This window comes from Protomyctophum parallelum, assembly GCF_964188405.1.
Source record: "Protomyctophum parallelum genome assembly, chromosome: 2".
NCBI lineage: Eukaryota > Metazoa > Chordata > Actinopteri > Myctophiformes > Myctophidae > Protomyctophum > Protomyctophum parallelum.
The window spans coordinates 27,063,068-27,076,098 of record NC_139699.1 but is presented as its reverse complement, the minus strand read 5'-3'; the positions used below and the strand labels follow the sequence as shown (position 1 = coordinate 27,076,098).

Below are 13,031 nucleotides of genomic sequence, written 5' to 3'. Positions count from 1 at the left end.
ATGGGCTTAACCCCGAGGTGCTGATCCTCCAAAGGGTCATAGGACAAGTTCAAGCTCAAGTTATTTCCTCATTAATAGGAATGAATATAATAAACATATTTTAATTTTCTCACCCTCATATGATATGATAACAACTTTGTATTAGTGGTTACATATAGGCAAAATATCTAATAATGTAGGCCCTATAGCAAATCGCATTTGCGCGTAATTGCGCCGATTACGCACCAAGCAGTTTGTCAAAACACACAATTGCTTATTCTTTCAAATACTCACCAAAGTATTCTTTCTTCATGTGCATCTCCAGCTCCTTCTCCAGCTCCAGTGTAAGTGCCTCTAGCCGTCTCTCCGCCTGACTAGGGCCACTTTCTCGGCACGGGGTGACCTGGTAGGGCAGCTTAAACCTCTGGCCGGGGGCAGTTGCTTTCGAAGACATGCCATAACCGAAGGAAGAGGGACAACCCGAGGTCACCTCCGCGCTCATTCCGGCCGGGGCTTGTTGCTGCTGGGACTCCGCTTGGAGCTGAACGCGACAGTGCATCCCGTTGGCGTCTCCGAAATCCTGGAGTAGCGTGTCTTCGTGTAAACTACTTCCCAGCATCGAAGACCTCGGCGAGGGCAGCTGGAGATCGGGGTACGTGCTCATAGACCCTCTGGAGCTGCGGGAACTCCTGGAACTGTGGCTGGAGATGCTGGACCGGGGGCTCACGACGCAGTTCGCCGTCGTCCCGGGACCCCTCGCGCTGCCGTCCTGGCTGCAGATGCTCGACCGAGGACTCGCCGCTGGCATGCCGTGCAGAACGGCCCCGTCCAGGTCGTGGTTGCCCGCGGGCACGTATCGCGAGTCGGAGTAGCTGGACCGCGGGCTGGTGGTGAAAGAGTACTGGCTCGCGGTGCTCGACCTGGGGCTCGTGTGCCGCTGGTCGTATCCCATGCTGATACCGCTGGTGCGGTTGCTGCTGGGCTTGCTGTAGCAGTCGTAGCTGTTGAGGCTGGTCCTGGGGCTGGAGTGCTTGCTCGTGTCGCTGGCCGTGCTTGCATAGCTGGAGCGGGGACTCATGGCGCTGCTGCTTCCCTCGCAGTGCACCAGGCTCGAGCGGGGGCTCGTGTAGCGGTCCTGCCCGGGGCCGGGTGGGACCCCCAGACCGGCGCTGATGCTGGACCTCGGACTGGCGTGCTTGCTGCTCTGTTCGTGCGAGGAGAGCGAGGAGGCCAGGCTGGACCGGGGACTGGTGGCGTGGTACCTGCCGTCGTGGTTGGTCGTGATGCAGACGCTGTTGCACCTGTTGCCAGGCAGAGCCACCGGCTTGTTCGAGAGAGACAAGGTGTCCAGCGCGCAGCCGGTGCTGTAGCGGTGTGCCTGCACCTCCAGGGAGTAGCGCCGGTGCCGGTCGGGTCCGGGAGCGCCGCCGTAGCACGGCAGAGCCACCTCGGACGTCGTGGTGCAACAGCTCTCGCCGTCGTTATTGTTGTTGTTGTTATAAATGTCTCTCTGAGGAGCGCAGAAATCCACGGGGACGTTCACGGGACGAGCCGTGGCCGCGGTGTACACTTTATTCGCGCACGAGTAGTTGTTCTCCACCGTGCTGTGCTGCAGCACGGAGGTGCCGTTCATCGGCTTACTTTTGTGCTCCGGAGCGGAGAAATCCAAATCGGGGCTGATAACCAGGTCTCCTCCCCGCCGCGCGTTCTTGTACATCATCCCGTCTTTGTAAGCTTCGTACAGGGAAAGGTCCTCCATCATCTTACTGGCCCGGAGTCCCAGATCCTCCTCGTACTGCTCCATGTTTCTGAGACACCAGAGACCAGACCACGGTGGGTTTCACATGGAAATCATAACAAAACGCTGCCTTCTACAACAGCAGCCAAACCCACAATGTACTCGGCGGAAACCACCGTGCGCTGCATCGTCCTCGGATCTTCTCCAAAACCAAAACATAAAAAAACAAACAACCCCCCCGCCCCCACCAAAAAATAAATTAAAAAAAATACAATCCTCGCTTCTCACAGTTTCGGGATCCGTTTGTCAACTTCAGTTTTTGTTAAGTTGAAAGGTCTTTTACAGTCAATGGCGCGCTGCGCGGAGGAATTTCAACTCGTGTTAGTTTTTTACCTCCAATATTTCCTTTTGGGTTACTTAAATAAAGCAATCAAAAGTCGTAGTAATTAATTTTGAGAGTCGCAAATGGCGATTGCACAAAGGTTTGCACGCACCACGCGTCCGGAAAAGGGTGATCTAGAGCGCCGGGCGCAGGGAACTGGTTCGTGTTGGAGGAATGTGAGGATGTAGACCGGGACGCTCTGCGCCTCTCTGGAATGTGGTTTTAATGTTGGATAGAAACAATGACTGAGACCAACTCAGCAAGGGGGAGCCTGGTGTTACACCGAAGTTAGTGACCTGTTGAGGACTGCGACCCCTCTCACTCCAGACTTATTCATTTTTTGTATCCGAAACAAAATAAGTAGTTTGGGGTATTTGATGCACAGACAAGATAATACGACTAGGCTATATATTAGACTCCCCAAAATAATCATATTTGAACTGGGACTTCCACCCGTTTATTTGACAATTTGGTATTTTGTAGGTAGTCCTTAAATTGTCACTTCACTGTCATCTGAGGACCAGATTCGACAACAGATAAGAGTAGTCGAAGATAATGACAATCACACCGTTAGTATTTTTGTTTGTTCATAGTGAAGGAAGGAATGCCAGTGAGTGTGAGTGTCCAATATGGACCTCTATGTATCTAGCATTAATCCTAGCTACTGCAGTGCAGACACAACTAAAACATGTTTGTCATCATCATGCTAAATCATTAAGTACAATATATTATATAAAAATATATTGTTGTAATCGTGTATTTAAAAAGAAACCCCTCAGAAGTAGTAACTAATAACAGTAACCAATGACAGCCAGCGTTGAGCAACAGCGACCTCTAGAGTGACGGAATTCAATAGATCACACATTTCAATGCAGCAATAAAGGGATAGTTCAGAGGTACTTGTGCATTCATCTCAGGCAGCCTAAAATGGCACAAAGGACTGTTCACCTTGTCCCAACTTATTTACTGCATAATGCACTTAACGTGCATTATGCCATTCTTATAAATGTGATGATACACACGATTAAAGTCAAGGTGGATGAAGTCTTTGTTATAGACCCCTTACATTTGCTAGATGGCCTCTAGCCTTCCAAGTTTGTCATCATTACAATTACATAAACAGTTTTTATTTTTTACAATGACCAAGATATTTCCATATTTTATGTGAGGTAGGCCTACTAGAACTACTGGCAAATTAGCAAATGAATGTTCTTAATTAGATGAAAAATAGTATACTGTAACAAGATTCCACAGTTTGGTAAGAGCAAATCAAATTAAACTAGAAAAAGTGCCCTTCTGGGCACAGGTCTCCACCAGGTTATCCACAGATCCGTGCAGTTAGAGGTAAAAACACTTTTCGGCCAGTTATAGCGCCACCTTGAGGCTGAGTTGAAATTGTTCATGTGGCATTTTGTCCTCGGCCTAGTGGGAATGTGGGTGCACAATTTCACGGAAATCACGCGATGTGTTCATGATTTGCAGCATTTTGTTTGAAACTGAGCACTCCTGTGAACTTTGGAAGCCAATCTTAACCAATCAGGATGGAGTGTGAGAAATATGAAAGACCGGTTTGGTTGAATGGCTCTAGAGAGACTGTGTACCAATTTGCGTGATGTTTAGACAAAATCTGTAGGTGTGCTGTGCAAAAACCTGTTTTGCACAAAGCGGCCTCCTGGTGGCGCTATAACAGGCCGTTCTGGAAAGTCTGGGGCAGAGGTTCATGGTTGGCATCCAGGGAGTGTGTGTGCAAAATTTGGCATCGACCGGGTTAACGGTGGCTGAGATTAGCTGGTCACGGACGGACACACGGACACACGGACACACGGACACACGGACGGACGGAGTGCAAAACATACTCTCCCCATGCCTTCGGCTGGTGGAGACAAATAGCCTAATGGAACAAAACACATACAATTCATATAATTTTATTCAGAATGTTGCTTATTAATTTCAGAAATTAGTTTGTACTGTAGTCTGCTTAGAATAAGTCTAAATAAGAAATTAGATCATGTATAGGCCTACATGATGGTCCACATGACTCCCACTCACAGAACACACAAGTTTCATACCCAAATGATTCAGAGAAAGAGGTAGTAGTTGATATAGCTATAACTAATGACAGTAACATGCTGTCCTTAAAATGGTAAATGCAAAAATACTGGTATACACAGTAAAATCATCACTGTTTATTTAACTCTACGTATACATGTGTAAACAAATGAACCCAGAAGGGTTTGCAGTTTGCACACCCCGAGTTACAAATTAATAATTTAACACTGAGGTTTTTACTTTGTTCTACTATTATTCACATGCACACCATTTAACCATTCATCGAGTTGGCTTACATCTGGCTGCTTTTTTACAAGGCACAAAGTATGTATTCCATCTAACACACCAAAATGTGTCCAACATTTGCTTCTAAAAAAAAATTCCCATTACAATTACACATATATTCTACTGCCTGAATACATCATTTCTAATATATCTGTAAATTAACTCTTAATTGGACATCTAGAATTAAGGGTGAAAATGTATCTCTTTACTTATTCATTCATTATACTACACCACAGTTAAAAAACTCTTGACTTGCAACAGACTGTAAAATTAGCATTACTGGCTTACAGTGCTGTCATCTAGTTTGCATAATCGACCGTCATTTCCATGTCATTTCCATTTCCATGTCGAAAAATGTCGAAAAATAGTTGAAATAGCAGATCTACAAGCTCAAAACGATCAGTTATTTGTCATAATTTATGACGAATAAATGTGCACATTTTGTTTACAAAGCCTAAAAGAAAAACAAATGTATTTTTGTATTCATAATGTTCCAGTGTTCAACAACAGAAACACCATTAAAATATTAATCGCAATTATTTGAGCGACAATTAGACCAATCGTCATTTTTCATATTAGTGACAGCCCCGCTTGTAGTTAAAATATAAGCCTTCACGTGTATTGATCTTGATGCAACAGACTGTAGAATTAGCATTACTGGCTTGCAGCACCGTCACCAGCTGCCAACCACAGGGAGGTAGGAGAGAACGGCAGCGGTGAAGCCTGCGATGATCAGAGCGTCCAACAGCAGACGTGTGAATGTGGAGCTCTGGTGTTTCTTCCCATGCCCTCTGCTTCTGAACCACTGCACCACCTCGTCTAGGCTGTACTCCCGTGGCTCGTAGCCTAGCTCTGCCCTGGCCTTCGCCATGCTGAAGTAATGCGTCACACCAGTCTTGTACACTTCTGTGCGAGTGAGCAGGGGTTGGAAGTTATAGAATGGCCCGACGAGGTAGTGAATCAGCTCTGTGAGGAAGGCGAAGAAGTAAATGAGCGACAGAGGCAGGCGAACTTTGGGGAAATCATAGCCAAGGCCCTCAACCAGAGGCCGGAAGAACTCAAAGTTGTTGACGGGTCTGCCGTCGGAAATGAAGTAGGCCTGACCAGCGGAGCGGTGCTCGTGCTCCGCGGTCAGGGCCAGGGCAGCTAGCTTGTGGGCCGACACCAGGTTGTCCACGTGCACAAACTCCACCAGGCTGCTCGGGTTCCCATAAACAAATCTGAAGATCCCCTTCTCTATGTAGCCGACGACCCTGGGAAGATGTCTCTGTTCCCCGGGTCCATATATCCCCGCGGGACGCAGGGCACAAGTCCTCAGTACTACATGGGCAGCACTATCAGACTCCTTCAGGGGAGTACCATTGGCTTTCATCACCGCCATCTCGGCAACCGACTTGGTCCTGCTGTAGTGGTCGGGGTGGAGGTGGAGAGGCAGGTACGGCAGGCTCTCGTTTCCGTTCTCGATGATTTGGCCCCCGAAGACAACGTTGAAGGTGCTGGTGTAGACCAGCCTGGACACGGCCTTCTCCACGCAGGCCTTCAGCACGTTCTCCGTGCCCTGGACGTTCACCGCCTCGATCAGACGGCGGTCGAGCTGCTCTCTGCCAGACATGCCGTAGGAGGCGATGTGGAACACACAGTCCACACCTGTGACAGCCTTCTCGACTTGTGCGTATTCACGTATGTCCCCCTGCAGGAACGCAATGCCCTCTGGCATTTCTTCATTGTTTGGAGGTGTCACATCAAACAGAATGATTTTGACACCTTTTTTACATAGTGAACAGGCCAGGCTACAGGAAGAGGAAACAGAGCTTTAATGTACGTACTGGAAGACAACTGCCATACACACAACTCATGCATTAAGATCAGGGATTCTCAACATTTCCATGTCAATGACCCCAGAAATAACACTAACGACTGGCTGTGGGCCCCCAGAGCGAAATGGCTTCATGCCAAACTCCTGGACATCACTAAGACTAAGAAACGGACCTGGGGTGACAGGGCTTTCTCAGTTGCTACCCGCCTATAAAACTCTCTCTCAGCTCACATCAACATCAAACCTGCCCCCAGGCCCACCGTTGCCTCCCTTAAAACACACATTTTCAGACATGCATTCCCCACCTAATTCATTCATTGTTGACCTGGGTTAGTTTCAATGTACAGATTATTTACTTTTATATTCTACTAAAATGAAATGACTTTGAGTACCAAGAAAAGCACTGTATAAATTGTGCTTATATTAGCCTGTTATTATTATAGACGTAAAAGTAAAACCCCTCCTAGTCCTAGCATTAGCTCCAAAGTGTGAGGGCTTCATTACCTGTGTTATAATGCCCCCTTGTGGAATTTACAGAGCTTTTTCATTTTTTAAGCGGAGCAAGCAGTCGAGACTGTAGAGTCGGAATCGATTCCGACTCTACAGTCTCGACAGCACGGAACGTGCTGTTGTTATCGTTACGAAGAGAAAGAGAAGGGTTTAAATATTTCTTACCGATAACCAAAATACCCGCTTCCCCCGGTTATCAAAAATGTGTCTGTTCGTGCATTTTCCATTGTAGATGCGTTAGGGTTAGGCGCTCTTTGTATCTGTGGAAAACAAGCACAACAAATGAAGCAATGGAAAACATATAGAACATGTTTGCTAATAATAAAGCAATGCAGCCATAGGTCTGGGATACGTTGAGTTTACAAACCTTGCACCCAGCGAGTGATATTTGTGTCGAGACCAAATAACTTGAATAATTCCCACAAGAAGAGTGATTACACAGTAGCATAAATATCCACAAAATGTGTATGTAACGGTCGATTGGACACACATTTACTATTTACCAACCCGGAAGGAGGACACTCAGGACAGCCGGTTGCGCCGTCGCCGGCCGCTATGATTGGCTAGTAGGTTTACGTAACCCAGAGTAGTAGAAGGAGAGAGTAATGACACTCACACTCCCGTTGACTGGCTATTCTACCACAGGTCGTTTCGAGGAAGCAATTTGATTAGATGATTGGTTGAAACAGCCTTCTAGCCGGTGGTTAAACCACCACACACCACCACCTAATCAAAACAAAGAATTCAGCTGCTATGTTCTCCCAGAGCGCTAGCAAACTCGGTGGCTAGGCTAGCTAGTTTATTGGGACATTTGTGGTCGTAGTGACTACATCTGTCATTAAAAAAATATATTCTTTCAGCGATTTTCTTTGTTTTAAGGGTAACTGTGGTAGAATTGCAATATTACACTCGAGGGTGTGGGTTAACGTGATTATTGCCACTTCAGTGATGCTTGCGGAACTCGACTCCGTCTCGTTCCTGACCGCATCCCTGTCGTGGCAATAATCACGTTGATTGATTGATTGATTTAAATATTTATTAACAGTTTGTAGAATTTACAGTACATTTCAAGCACAAACTCAATACAAAGACTGTTATAGTTATTGAACATTAGTAATAATTACACAGACAGACATATGATAGAATGACAAATCAAACGACAACCGAGGTAAGCTGCAGTTTTTGAAGTAGCCTACGCATCCAGCCCCTGATACGAAATGCAAGACGATGATTGACAGAATTATTAGTTTAAAACTAATAAAAGTTGAATTGTCACACTTTGTCAGCTGAGTAGGCTATATAGCCATCGATGTAATAGTTCAAAGTGTGTCGACAGACAGCGTGCATGTCACAATTTTGGCACACTTCATCTTTAGGTTAAATATTAATATTTAACCTATATATATTTAACCAATATTGGTTGTCAAAAGCTATAGCCTACTGTAGTAGTGTAGCCTATAACCGCTTTTATGAGGAAAAGAGTCATGTGAGGGCTGAGGGGGAAGGAAACGCATGCGCTCCTCAGTTTAACATTGTCCACGGTATTCACATTATGATTAGGCCTATCTGGAAACGGACTATTTTGCTATCTGTCTTTGTTATTTGGGGTATGTATAGGCTATGATTGCACTATAAGCAGGTGGAAATAGCCTATATGCAGACTATGCCACATGTTTATGACTTTATGTACCGAATTGTTATCAAATCATGTGTCTTCACAGGGTGTTAATGTTTCCCATGGGGTTTAGTACTGAAGTAACGCTACTGTCTATATCTAACCTATTAACTTGTTAACGTTTCTTCAAGGCCAAAGTCTGTGAAACTAAAACCGTGAGCTGCAGAAACGTTCCGACAACAAGAATAAGAAAAAGGTAAAGTGTGTTTTTGTTTTATTTTTGTTTTTAGTGCAGGCGAATTGTAAAAATGTTGAAAATTGTGAAGATGTGTCATTTGAGTTTTGTCACGTGGAAATGGTTTATTTGCACAGTTTCTATAAAGCTGTGACAGATTACTTTAGCTACTTTAACATAGGCCTAGACCTACACACTATAATGTCCTATACACTATAATGCAAATTCAATAATATATTAAAATGCCAGCAAAATACTTGAAATATATTGTATTTCTAATACTAGAAACATATAAAATGCCCTTTGTGCTGAATATATTATATTATATTTGGGACTAGACTATTTGACATTCAATGTTCTTTTCCCACAAATGAGTCTTGAACAATGGGGGTCGTCTTCCCAATCCACAGGTTGAGGGGAGAAGCACTGCTGTAGATGGTGGGCTAAGAGACCACCATGTAAAAATCATGCTATTAGAGAATTCCACCACAGGAAATCTGTTCCTGGTTTTTCAGCGATTGTATGGTTTTGAAAACTTCCTGTTCTGTTATTGTTTTTTTAATCATATCAAATGCTTCCTCTGTTATACTTATAGTGATTGTAAACATGTTGTTAGAGAATACATTTTAAGAATTTGATTATTTCCTAAGGCAGCATTTGAGTCTGAATATAAATCTCTATAATAAGCTTCCGCTGCTATATCTTTTGGTGACTGATTCCGGCAGATTTTGGGTGCTTGTTTGGGTCTTTCGTATAGTTGATCAACCATGATTAACCATATCATTGTAGGCTCTGATAACGTATAGCTCACACGCCTTCGGTGTGCTCACATCTAACATTGCGCGTATTTTCTTGACAAAAATACAATAATAATAATAATAATAATACATTTTAAAAGTACAAAAACAAACAAAACAAAAATAATAATACATGACTTACACTCTTACACTAAAACTCGGCTTCCCATCATGCACCTGTAACCCAACATGCCTTGCACTGCATTTAAGTTCCACAAGGATTTATTTATTTTATGTGATTTTATGTTCATTCTCCAATGAAACGATCGATGGAACGATTGTTCGATTGTTCGATCGATGGAACGATCAATGTTAAGCCCATATATGGGAATGCCAATATATGATCATATTGTGACAGTCTCTTGATAACCACTGTGGTTGCCGCAAAGGTCACAGTTAACTATGGAATCATGCATTTCCCAGTCAGTCAGTGTATCATTCAAAATCCCCATACATGGGGAAAGCCCCATATATGGTGCCCAGGTCTCGTTTCCCAGGTCTCGTTACATCACACGCAACCTCGCCCTTTAGGGCGAGGTTGCGTGTGAATTGGGTGCTTGCGTGTGAGAATTGAATATAAAATATATTATTGAATATATTGAATATAAAAGTTTCTCTTCCCATAATAGTATAAGTCAAACGGGAGCAGGACTTAAAAGTAGAATACTTGAAGGTAGGGGGTGCGATATATAATATAAGGAAAGAGGACCTAAATTCATGTCATATATTTTGTAGGGCAAAATGAATCTGGAGGAGTACTTCAAGAGGATTGGGTTCCACGGCCCACATGAAAAACCAGACCTCGCAACACTGAAGTCAATCCACAGGCAGCATGTCATGACGATCCCGTTCGAGAACCTCAGCATCCACTGTGGAGAGAAGAACACGATGGACCTCGAGGTAATTTTTAACAAAATTATCAGGAGCAGCCGTGGCGGCTGGTGCTGTGAAAACAACCTTCTGTTTTCCTGGGTGCTGAAGGAGTTGGGCTACGACCCCACAACGCTGGGTGCGAGGGTGTTCAACAGCCTCAACAACGACTACAACCCCATGGAATCTCACCTCATCAACAAAGTTGTCATTGACGGGAAGGCGTACATAGCGGATGTGAGCTTTGGAGTGTCTTATCAAATCTGGGATCCCCTTGAGCTTGTTTCTGGAGAAGATCAAGTGCAAGCCGCCGGTGTCTTTCGCCTCACAGAACAAGGGGACATTTGGGTCTTGGAGAAAACGATGAGAAAGCCTGTGGTTTTGAATCCGGACTTTGCCATTTCAAGTCTTGTGGAGAAGAAGCCAACAAAGACGATCTACTGCTTCTCCCTGGTGCCTCGCGGCGTTGATCATTTCCTGGAGACCACCCACCGTCTGCAAACAGATCCAAAGTCACTTTTCACCAATAAGACGATCTGTTCTCTGCAGACGGCCACAGGATTCCGAGCCCTCATTGGCTGGACCTACAGTGAGGTCACCTTCAGGCCTGAGGAGGGTGTTGATATTCTAGACATGAAGAACATAGCAGATGATGAAATGGAGCACGTTCTGAAAGAAATGTTCAACATAAAGTTGGAAAACAAGTTGGTGCCTATAAACAACCAAACCACAATGTTTACTTTATGATATGACACATGAGCCAAATGGAGAGAGGGCATAATGCCCTACTGTGATAGCTCAGTGATAGCTTGTAGACAATGACATGCCCAAAATAGGGACGCCGGATTGAAACTAGTAGATGTTAAAATCACTCCAGAAGTGTTTTAAAGTGAAATACTTCCAGTGTCAAAATTGTGAGTTTGATGTCCAATGTAATTTAAAACATTTAATATAACACCCATCCTCTTCACACTGCACTGGCTCCCTGTTACAGCCAGGATCGACTACAATGTTCTGCTGATCACTTACAACTGCATAAACGGACACGCCCCTCCCTACCTACAGACACTAATCAACCCTCCAAAAACAACCTCCACCCGCACCCTCAGATCTGCAAACAAACTCCTACTCCAGGTTCCTGACACCAAACTGCGCACCACACATTTTGTCTCGGCAGCACCACGCCTATGGAACAGCCTCCCCATGGACCTGAGAGTGCTGCAGACTGTGGAATGCTTTCAAACAGGCCTGAAAACCTTCCTGTTTCGGAAGGCCTTTTTGTGTTGAACTGTCGCTTTGCACTGTTAACCCTGTTTTTAACCTTCTATGATAGATTATATGTTTTTAACCATGTAGCACTCTGGGATTCCTTGTGAATGAAAAGTGCAATATAAATAAAATTAATTATTATTAAATAAAACATTGCCAATCACATATATCATAGTAATAATAAAAACATTACACTCCGATTCACTTTGTGGTTCTGTCTGTCTGGTAAGAATGGTTTGGCTCCCCACTACCTGCGTCCTACCAAATTAATTACCGCACCTGTGACCATGACCACACTATACACACTCAGTGCTGACAATCTAAAGCCTACCACCATGTGTCCAATAATAATACTACCAAATAGCAAATAATATGCCACCATCATAATGGCTCCTACAAAGTGCATTATCTGCTTCCAAATATTTCAGGTCTGTATATCAAACTGGTTCAAGGAAGTCACATAGCTGTAACAAATGGACAATCTTCAAACAAACTCATTGGTGTGGCAGACTCAGACATGACACACCCAACCCCTTCTGCAAGCTCCTCCCACATGCACTGACAGGTGAATCACTGATTGGTGAAAATGAATCTGTCCACCCACCACAGTTGGTCTGACAGAATTAACATTCAAGCTATAGATTGAATGTTTTTTAGACCTTGAGGCAATTAAAAAACATTTTGTGAATTGTGAAGCAGCTTTCTGCTTCTATGGCCGATGGCATGGAATGAACTCCCACTATACCTTCGACAGGCAGCTATGTAGACATTTTACACTTGCTTTTAAAATCCTTGTTATTCATGTCCTCACTGTTTTGCCTTAATTCACTGCTATTATTTTAATGTTGTTTAATGCCTTTTCTTTTCTTTTCTTCTTTACTGCTCTGTAAAGCACTTTGAGCTGCATCTTATGTCATGAAAGGTGCTATACAAATCCAAATGTATTATTAGTATTATTTAAGTTCACTTCACAGGCTTTATAGTAGGCTAGCTCCGAGTCTGACAATAAACTGTTATGGAGCGCCGGGAGTGATTTGCTGAACACCAACACTTGAGGCTCCCGAATCAGAGACAGTTCTCTGTGTCACGTTCTGTGACGTGTTATTGTTTTCTTGTGTACCTTTTATTTTGTAGTATTGTTTTGTGCCTGCCCCTGTAGTTCTGTACCTGCCTTGTCTAACCTGTGTTGTGATCAGTCTTTGTTTCCACCTGTGTCCTCTTAGTCCCCCAGCCAATCCCTTTCTTGATTTGAGTTTTGTTCACCTGTGTCTAGTTATCCCATGTCTATAAGTATGCCCTTGTGTTTTCAGTTCTTTGTTGCTTCGTAAATTGTTGTCAGTGTATTTCTAGCTCCTCGTGATTCATTGTATTTTCCTAGTCCTAGTGTTATTTGTCTTGCTCCTAGTTATCCCTAGTTTCCCCGTGTTTCCTGTGTTTGTTCCTGTACGGTTTTTGGATAATAAACCACCGTGCACTCAACCTGCCT

General features: G+C 44.1%; 3 protein-coding genes across 3 annotated transcripts in view; 1 reads left to right on the top strand and 2 right to left on the bottom strand.

The window, feature by feature from the left end:
* The window catches only part of wtip (WT1 interacting protein), a 60,384-nt gene extending 57,787 nt beyond the window's left edge, over positions 1–2,597 (bottom strand). The window contains exon 1 of the mRNA XM_083760120.1: positions 274–2,597. Within this exon, the coding sequence (XP_083616246.1) occupies positions 274–1,783 (1,510 nt within the window). The 5' untranslated portion in view covers positions 1,784–2,597. The remainder of the gene's footprint in view (positions 1–273) is intronic.
* A 2,192-nt stretch (positions 2,598–4,789) lies between these two features.
* sdr42e1 (short chain dehydrogenase/reductase family 42E, member 1) lies at positions 4,790–7,267 on the bottom strand. The gene is made up of 3 exons (XM_083793532.1): positions 7,127–7,267; positions 6,925–7,019; positions 4,790–6,223 (listed from the first exon to the last, which is right to left on the bottom strand). Exons 1-3 carry the CDS (start codon positions 7,205–7,207, stop codon positions 5,107–5,109), a joined length of 1,293 nt encoding a protein of 430 aa, XP_083649658.1. The 5' UTR covers positions 7,208–7,267; the 3' UTR covers positions 4,790–5,106.
* A 776-nt stretch (positions 7,268–8,043) lies between these two features.
* LOC310853221 (arylamine N-acetyltransferase, pineal gland isozyme NAT-10-like) lies at positions 8,044–11,106 on the top strand. The gene is made up of 2 exons (XM_083757471.1): positions 8,044–8,630; positions 10,142–11,106. The coding sequence occupies exon 2, from the start codon at positions 10,148–10,150 to the stop codon at positions 11,021–11,023; it is 876 nt and encodes a 291-aa protein (XP_083613597.1). The 5' UTR covers positions 8,044–8,630; positions 10,142–10,147; the 3' UTR covers positions 11,024–11,106.
* Positions 11,107–13,031: the final 1,925 nt, after the last annotated feature.

Excerpts from the sequence above, each read along its gene's own strand:
- sdr42e1 (XM_083793532.1), bottom strand. The coding sequence starts at position 7,207 with ATGCTACTGTGTAATCACTCTTCTTGTGGGAATTATTCAAGTTATTTG. Across the intron at positions 7,020-7,126 it reads TATCACTCGCTGGGTGCAAG|ATACAAAGAGCGCCTAACCC; the intron begins GTTTGTAAACTC and ends TGTTTTCCACAG. Across the intron at positions 6,224-6,924 it reads AGCGGGTATTTTGGTTATCG|CCTGGCCTGTTCACTATGTA; the intron begins GTAAGAAATATT and ends CTCTTCCTGTAG.
- LOC310853221 (XM_083757471.1), top strand. The coding sequence starts at position 10,148 with ATGAATCTGGAGGAGTACTTCAAGAGGATTGGGTTCCACGGCCCACAT.